Source organism: Rhea americana, unplaced genomic scaffold (genome assembly GCF_003343005.1).
Source record: "Rhea americana isolate MKP2758 unplaced genomic scaffold, rheAme1 scaffold_162, whole genome shotgun sequence".
Taxonomy (NCBI): domain Eukaryota; kingdom Metazoa; phylum Chordata; class Aves; order Rheiformes; family Rheidae; genus Rhea; species Rhea americana.
Window position 1 is genome coordinate 2,109,839 of NW_028185728.1, and position 8,800 is coordinate 2,118,638.

Genomic DNA, 8,800 nt, shown 5'->3' on the forward strand with positions numbered 1-8,800 from the left:
GGCCGGGATGAAGGCAGAGCAGCACCGGTGAGGGGTGAAGGGGATGCCCATGCCTTGCTGTCTGCTGCAGCTGCCTCTGCGTGGGGCATTGGCGGGGAGGGCCGTATAGCCCGGCTCAGCACCGCGTGCGTGGCAGAGGGCACCTGAACGCGCCCCACAGCACCCTGCGGCGTCCTTCCCCCGTCCCCTCTGGGGTTTGGGGCCATGAGTTGCTAGGGCCGGTTGCGGGTTCAAGTCTCCCCTCTGGACGGGGCAGTAGTGAGCGCCTGGGAAGGAGAGGAGCGTCTCAGGAGCACTGGGTGCCTTTGCGCCTGGGGGTGCAAGCAGGTAAGTGCCCAGGAGGCAGCACTGCGCCCTTGCAGCAAAGCTGACGGCACCCGGGGCCGTGTTAGCGGGAGCACAGCCGGCGGGTGAGGGAGGGAGCCTGCCCCTCTGCTCAGCACTTGGGGGGCCACCGGAGTGCTGGGGCTGGGCTCCCCAGTAGAGAGGAGGATAGTGACACCCTGGAGAGGCCACCGAGGTGGTCAGGGCTGGAGCACAGGACATACAAGGAGAGGCTGAGAGAGCTGGGTTACTTCAGCCTGGGGAAGGTCCTGCACTGCCTGCACCTCTCAACAGGAGATGCAGAGGAAGGGCCAGGGTCTTCAGAAGTGTGTGGAGACAGGGTGAGAGGCTACAGACACAGGCTGGAAAATGGGAACTTCCAATGAGAGGATAGGAAAAAATCATTCCCCATGAGAGGGATCATAGATTCGGAGGCTGAAAGAAAAGAGCTGTGGGATTTTCACTCCAGGAAATAGTAGACTTGAGCAGATGAGCAGCCTGCTCCAGCTGGCTCGGAGACCTCCAGAGATCCCTCAGGTCAGAGAAACCAGCAGGTGCCTTTCTGCCCTGGTCTCTGGAAAAGGAGAGCCTGCAAGCCAGCTTCTCATCCCTTCAGCTACCTCCTGCTAAATCATCCCCATCGAAATGCTCTCTCTTGTGATTCCAAAATGCCTACAGAGCTCAAAGATTCATTTTCCCTGAGCACTTCCCAAATTTCTGTCCTAAAAACCTCCAGTTCCCTGTAGCCCCTTCTCCTACAAGCATGCTTTGAGCACTAGGATACTCCCACTGCTTTCCTATTTATAGCTGCACAACCACCGGCTCCCATTTTGTGATAATTAGCTCACACCCTCTTAATCATGCCTAGATGAGACAAGGGGTAGCCAGAGCTGCTTGGCTCTCAGATGGCTGATGCTGCCAGAGCTGTGAGAGCGTGTTGGCTGAGCATGCCTGGGACATTGCTTTCAGGGACATTTGTGCTTCCCTCCACCCGGGAGAGTGAGAGCAAGAGCGAGGACAGGGACCAGCACAAACAAGGAGTTTTCTGGTGCTCTGTGTACTGGGATTTATAGCAGTCTGCGGGGGAAAGCATCTATCTGAGATGTGCTGCTTCCAGGAAGAGATTTTCCTTTCCCCCAGTACTGGTAATGTGAGGCTATTTGAGGACCTGGCAGCAGTTCATGCACAAGAGAACGGCCTCGAGCTGCAGAGCTTGGATCCTTTTTAAGCCCTTGGCTCTCTTAAGCAAGAAAAATTTGAAGCTGCAGGTTTTACTTGCTGGTGGAGCTCCATGGCCGGTTTGGTTAGACTTTACCTGGGGAAATACAAGCAGAGGTCGAAGCTGTCGTCGCGTTCGTGCCTTTTATTTAGACCAGCTTTGCAAAAGCAACTTTCAGGCGCGCTGTCAGTCCTGCGGTTCGTGGCGGGACGAGGCTTTCCCTCGCGCCGAGCACCCCTCCGCGTGCCACCCGCCCCACGGGCGTCAGGGCACCTTCAGCGTGGAGGAGGACGCTCTCCCGGGGGGAGGCACCGCGGCGGTGCTGCTGCTCGGCCGCGCGTCCTTCTGCCGTGACGGGCGCGACGGCAAGGCGAAGGGAATTACGGACCTGTCGGCTTCGTTTCAGCCTTCGGAAAAAGAGCGAAACAAATAAAGCGGCTGCCTGGAAGCACCTGGAGGAGAACAAGCAGCAAGAGCAGCGCGGCTTGTCAAGGGCTCCTCGCGTCGAGCCCCACCTCGTTTCCTCCCGCGAGGAGTTAAAAGGTTTCGTGAGTGGGGGCACGTTGCTGTCCGGAGAACTCCCCCGGCTTGGCGGTGCTAACCGCTTCCTCTAAAACCAGCACGTTTTACTGGGAAAACAGCAAATTGTTTTGATACTGTCAAAACGTAGTATTATAATTTTAACATTATACGTACAAGTGGAAATGAATCATTTACTTTCTCTAAATGCTATGTTTCGGCACCCAAAATGCCTGAAAAGTGTGGGGTTTTTTTTTTTGTTTTTTGGACACGTCTGTCAAATTGCATCAAAATCGGCCCGTTTTTGAACGGGGCGAGGTTCCCTGCGCCTGCCGCCGGCTGTACCGCCCGAGGGCCCCGGGGAGCCCGGCCGCGAGCGCAGGCAGCCGCCCGGCGCGGATCCGCCCCGGCTCGCGGCCGCGGGCACCGACAGGCGGGTTTCCTGCTTTGGTTTTTCCTTTATTTATTTKTTTTCTGGTACTTTCCCCTTGGGCGTCTCCCCTCGGGAAGGGAGTGTGAAGCAAAGCTGCCAAAGGAGCTTCGGAAGCGTCGACCCCTTCCCCGAGGCTGCGCGAGGCTCCGCTTCCCGAGGGCTTCGCCTGCCGGCCCTGCTGCGCTGCCTGTTTCGGGCAGGATCCCGGACCGATCTGCGGCTCCCCGCCGCCGCCAGTTCGCTGTGCCTGCAGGGTGAATTGTACGTAAGCGTCAGCCAGCCGGGCTCTTCCCTCCGCCGGGTGCAATTAGCGGGCAGGGTCCGGAAAATCTTCCGCGGTCTCGTTTCCGTGGCAGGATGCGCTGGCGRTGCCGTCCGGAGCCCGCCGGGGAGCGCGGCCGCGCGGAGCTYGCAAATAAAAACTCGGCGAGCTGCAAAACGGACGAGGAGTTAGGGGCCGCTTCCCCGCCCCGGGGCGGCCGCGGCCGGGTGGCGGGGAACGCCGCCGCTCCGTTTCCATCCCCGGTGAGGCGTCCGGGCGGCGACGGAGAAATCCTCTGCGTTGCTGCGTTTGCTAAAGCCGATCAAAGAAATGATRCCCGGCGAGCGCGGCGGCGGGGGCTCGCGCCCGTGCCCGCACCGCTCCGGTTGCTAGAGCTCTCCGAGCAGCGAGCTAAAGCCGAGCGGGAGCAAGCGCACCGGGAAGGACGTAGTGGAGCTCTTCAGGCCGGTGAAGGACTAAACGGAGGGGAGCGTCAGACTTGCATCCAGGGAAGCTGAAATAAATCAGAGCAATTAAAGTGTAAATGAAGCTTTAAGCAATGCGGCACCGTAACTACCTGGGAAGCGCGTTGCGTATGCGTTTGCCTCGCTTCCCCCCCCCTTTTATTTATAGGCAGAGTGGAAATCGCTTAAATAACTTGAACTGGTTTGCGCGAGGCTGGGCGAGCGCGGCGCAGAGCGCGGGGAGGCCGGGCCGCGGGAGGGGGCGCGCGGAGGGCGTTGACGGCGGAGCYGGCGGTAATTAGTCACCGCGCAACGAGCCGCCGGCTTCCCGCGGGGAAAGCACGGCTGGGTTTTCTTCTGCAGCGGCTGGGTTGATGCTGAAGCACGGCTGCGACCACRTGTCTGCGGATAGCCAGAGGCGCGGTGGGGCCGTCGGGAGGTCCGGGAAGAGGTGCTTCTCGCTGCAGCACGCCGCGTTTCTCCAGAGCCGCGTGCGGTCCCCGAGCTCCTGATGCCCTCCAAGAAGGGCAGGACGTGGCCCTGCTGAGCAAGGAAAGTTGCTATTCTTCATGCACAGGTTTAAGAGCCTGGTCTGAGCGGCCGTGCCCCAGGCTTGCCCTTGAGCCCTATCTGCCCGCAGACCAATTGCTGCCGGCTGGTGCCACCGTCCAGCGGGTGGCAGGTGGGCACATGTGCTCGGCCCGTCTCGCGCCATCACCGGCCGCAGGTGYGAGGGCTGCTGGTGGAACGACTTCTGCAACGCGGCGCGTCTGCTCGGGGCGAGCAGTGCCGCGGGAGCCCTGACGGCTAGCGGGGCGCGGGGGCCGCGAGGAGCCGTCAGCCGCGAGCTGCCCGTCTGCTTTCCTGGCATCCCTCGTGCTCCGAGCTCATTACGTCCAGGTGAGCTGTATTTTTACTTACAAGGACTCCTGCAGGAAGCCAAAGCTTTGCAAACGCCTGTCTAGACGAACGCTCGCCCAGAGGCGTTCGTGTRGCTAGCTGACAAGCTCGTCTCCTGGTTTCCCCAGCCAGCTTCGCAAGCAGTCGCCGAGTGTACTGTCAAGCACAGTCGTTTAAAAACTGTGAATCAGGGCTTCCGAGAGCAATAATTGTTTAAAAACTGTGTGCTCTTCTGTAATAGTGAAGAGGCTTTTGCTTCCCCCCCTGGAGGGATAGGCACGCGTCGTGCCGCGGATTTTCTCCTGCTTTCGGTAAAACCGAAACGCRCGCGCGCGCACCGCCGCCGGGGCGGGATGGCGGTCTGCTGCCGGTGCGAGCGTTGCGTTGGTGTCGGCCAGCGCCTGGGGCTTGGCRCGCGCCGCCGTGGGGACGCGGAGGCGGCCTGGGCGAGGGGGAGAGACCCGCGCGGCGGGGAGCGTCCCGCGGCCGCTCGGGCGGCGTTCCCGGAGGGCTCGCTGCGGCAGCGCCCTGCGCCGGGGGCGACGAGCCCTTCGCCCGGGATATTTTTCTTCGGCAAAAGCCCGGGCCTTTCCTCGTGCTGGCGAGCTGCTTCCCCTTTAAATAACCGTTGTCTTCTGAAAGAAGAAATACATAAAGGGGGAGAAAAAAAACAGCATTCCCTCTTGAAAGACCTAATTTATCTGGAATTATCCATCCTTGGCCGTAAATCCCCTGCAAAACTTGGCACGAGTTTAAAGGCGGTTGCAGCGGTGACCATATATTTTTATCTGGAACCTCAAGAAGGGACAAGCGCGAGCGGGCTGCCGGGGCTGCGGCGTGCACCCGGCCGTGCTCCTCGCGGCCTGGGAGCGCCGCTCTGCACGCTGTYGGGCGGCTGCTCGAGCCGCGAGGAAGCGGCAGCAAAGTCACCTCCGGAGAGCGCTCGATTATTTATTCTCGGCAGGTAGCCGAGCGCTGCCTGCTGCCGCCCGCGCCGCGGGCGAGGCGCGTTGCCGCTTCACGGGCTCTGCTGAAGGCTGGCAGCAGCGCGCGAGCGGCTGGCAGCAACCATTCGAAAACCAAGGTCATAACTCGGCGCAAATTCGCCCTGCGCTGGGACCGGCCCCGAGCACGCGGGATCCCCGGCCGGCAGCCGGCCCCTGCCTGGGCTGGGCGCCTCCGGGCACCGCAGCCGCGGGGCGACTTGGCCGCGCAGCCGGTTTAGCGGGCGTTTGCAAGTCTCCGCTCGAGTTCTGGGCCGTGCGTTCTCCGCAGGAGCGCCCAGGACTGGAGCTTGGGTGGGGAGCCCTYACGTGAGGGAGGCCCGCCGAGCTTCCAAATCCAGGCCAGGTTCATCTCGAACAAAAAGATGTTCTGCGTTAAGCCTTGCCTAAACATTCACTGTGCCTGCGTGCTTCCTTGCACAAGCATCCTCCGCACGCAGCCGCAGTGCCGACGAGCTCAGGGGATGACCATCCTCGCGGCCGCGGTGCCAGCGTGCAGGGGCACCCTAACGCCCATTCYCTGTGGTCTTTTCCAGGGCAGTAGAATGGAGGGGACGTGTCCACAGCTGGCAGCAGAAGGAGCCTGCTCTGATCGTCGTGGGCCCGGCGCTGACCGGCAGCGATAGGCACCCTGCAAGGCCACAGGGAGACCCCCGCACCACGAAGGAGTTTGGGTTCTCRCTGGGAAGACAGCAGCCTTTCCAAGACCATCTCCCCTGCCTCCTCTGCTGGCTTGCACCCACACGGCCAGGCTGGACCTCTGCCCGATCACCCACCTGATTTYCAGGGATCTGTACGAGAGCTTCGAGCTTGGCGCCCGGAGGTGCGTTAGTGCCGTGGGATTGCTGCCTGGCTGGAGAGGCAGGATCTTTCCCCTCTGGTTGATGAYGATGGGGGACCCCAGACGGAGGAGGAAGCTCCCATAAGGAGGCCCTGCACATTCCTGAGCCCTAGCTGCTGGCAGTGGCAAGTGCCTGGGGCTAGGCTGGTCAGCTGGCCCAGGAGTGCTGGGGGAGAAACACGTCACTTAAAGGGCAGAGCAATCTGGCTGTGCACCAGTTGGGTCTGCTGGTGGCTGCTGGAGTGGGCAGAGCCAGGGATACTGTCTGCAGAAGCGCCCAAGGAGCCCCAGGAGAGTAGGAGCTGCCGATTGACCCGCTGTTCTTTGCTGTCTCTCAAGGTGGGGGACGGAGCAGCCCTTGGTCCCRTAAGGGCTCGTGGCTGATGCACCACCTTGCCCTACCAGCAGATCTTCTCCCCTAGTGCAGGCCAGCGCTCAACGTGGCGTGGAGGGAGGCCTACTCGTCTCACCATGGTGCTGCCACCACCTGACAAGCGCCACGTGTGTCTGACCACCATTGTCATCATGACCAGCATGGCCTTCATGGATGCCTATCTGGTGGAGCAGAACCAGGGGCCCCGCAAGATCGGCGTCTGCATCATTGTGCTGGTGGGGGACATCTGCTTYCTCATCGTGCTGCGCTATGTGGCAGTGTGGGTGGGGGCAGAGGTGAAGACAGCCAAGAGGGGCTACGCCATGATCCTTTGGTTCCTGTACATCTTCGTGCTGGAGATCAAGCTGTATTTCATCTTTCAGAATTACAAAGCTGACAAGAAGAACCTGGAGACGGTGGCCAGGAAAGCCTTGACCCTGCTTCTGTCCATCTGCGTACCAGGGCTTTACCTGGTGTTGGTGGCCTTGGACAGCATGGAGTATATACGAACCTTTCGGAAGAAAGAGGACCTGCGGGGGCGTCTCTTCTGGGTGGCCCTTGACCTGCTAGATATCTTGGACATCCAGGCCAACCTGTGGGAGCCACACAGGACTGGCCTGCCCATCTGGGCAGAGGGGCTCATGTTCTTCTACTGCTACATACTCCTCCTGATCTTGCCTTGTGTGTCCCTCAGTGAGATCAGCATGCAAGGGGAGCACATTGCCCCACAGAAAATGATGCTCTATCCCGTCCTCAGCTTGGTCACCATTAACATTGTCACCATTTTCATCCGGGCCATCAACATGGTCTTGTTCCAAGACAGCAGGGTCTCCACCATCTTTATTGGCAAGAACATCATTGCAATAGCCACCAAGGCGTGCACATTCCTTGAGTACAAGCGACAGGTGAAGGAGTTCCCCCAGAATGCCATYGCCCTGGAGCTCCAGCAGAACTCCCTCTCCCACAACCAGACTGTCCACAGCGCACAGGGCATTCCCCACGAGCCATCACCCACTAGCGAGATCCTCGACACATGATGGATCACCCCGAGCCAAGCCTTGGTTCACATAGCCCCGTGGCGAGCAGAGGAGGGCTGCTGCTCTGTTGCTGCATGGGGTGAGCGTGACGGACAAATCCCAGCAGCAAGGGCTCTTCTAGGCACAAAACACCAACCATGTTTTAATCGAGGTATGGAGCGTCCCCTAGACCTCTTCATCTCAGGTATAACCCTAGGAGTCCTCCAGACAAACCAAATGAACTTGCAAAGGACCTGAACCAGCTAATCCTCTCCCTCCCTTCCACTGACTTCTCTCTTCCCGAGCAAAGACCACTAATGTTGCGGTGTCCCTTTTTACTCCTCGAGCACCTCACCTTTACTCCAAGTCTGGAACGAGGATTTTGTTACTGGAGACCTTTTTATGGAGCAGGGGCAGGGGGGTAGGTGTGCGGGTGGGGGAGGGCGGGACGTTTGAACCAGTAAATCCTGTGATCGTAGGTGTCTCTTATTTCGAATGGTTGTGTTTACAGTTTCCTATTTATAATGTCTCCTGGGAGCTCCCGCTGCGCCCTGGCGCGCTGGTTTCCTTCCGGCCCGTTCGGGGCGGAGAGCAGCCCTGCTCCCAGCAGGAGCCCCGCGGCGGGCTGCGCCGGGAGGGCTAGCGTGGCTCCGCTCCCTCCCGGCCCCGGGGGCCCGTGGCACGCGCTGGGGGACCCGGCGGGCCCCACCGCCGCCGGCGCGCTGCACCGACTCTGCCCGGAGCAATATTTGACAAGCTGAAGTTAATCTGATGCTGGTGTTTTATGTATTTCATTCACTTCAAACAACTCAGCACAATATTTCTATTTTTAGAAGGGTCTCTCTCTTTCTCTTTCTCTCTCTCTCTCTCTCTCTTTCTCTCTCTCCCTCCCTCCCTCCCTCTCTCCCTCCCCGCGGTGCTGCAAACCTCCTTGACCGTAACGGAGGGTGCAGCGTGCACGGCCAGCACCGAGCGGGCAGGAACAGGTACCGGGGAGAGCTCCGTAACAAGGACGGCGATGATGCATTTCGCTCCGGCATCGAGCRTTTATAAAGAGGGCTGCTTTCCACAGCTACTATATTTTTAAAATAAAATATTTCCAAAAAATAAAAAATACCCGGGGGGGGGGATGTGCTGCCCAGGGCGCGGGGCTGGGGCTCGGCGCTGTGCACGGAGCGGCTGCGCGCGCGGCGCGGGGCTCAGCCGGCCCGCGGGCAGGAGGCGAGGACCAGCCGCTCAATAAAAGCCCAGTGAGAACCACGGCTTTTCTGCGTCTTTGCTCGGGCCGGGGCCGGGGCCGGGGCCGGGAGGGAGGGTAGCGGCACAGGAGGCGGCTCGCGCGTGGCCCGAACCGCTCGTCTCCTTCTATACCCGCCTTGCGCCTGCTCTAAAGCGGGCGCTGGGTGAGAGTTGCTGGCTCCGTGGTTTTAAATCAATCCCGAATA

At 60.3% G+C, this 8,800-nt stretch overlaps 1 protein-coding gene across 1 annotated transcript; it reads left to right on the forward strand.

Annotated features, from left to right (window-relative positions):
- The first annotated feature begins 5,666 nt into the window (after positions 1 to 5,666).
- TMEM121 (transmembrane protein 121) lies at positions 5,667 to 7,771 on the forward strand. The gene has a single exon (XM_085300208.1). The coding sequence runs from the start codon at positions 6,438 to 6,440 to the stop codon at positions 7,374 to 7,376; it is 939 nt and encodes a 312-aa protein (XP_085156334.1). The 5' UTR covers positions 5,667 to 6,437; the 3' UTR covers positions 7,377 to 7,771.
- The last annotated feature ends 1,029 nt before the right edge of the window (positions 7,772 to 8,800 follow it).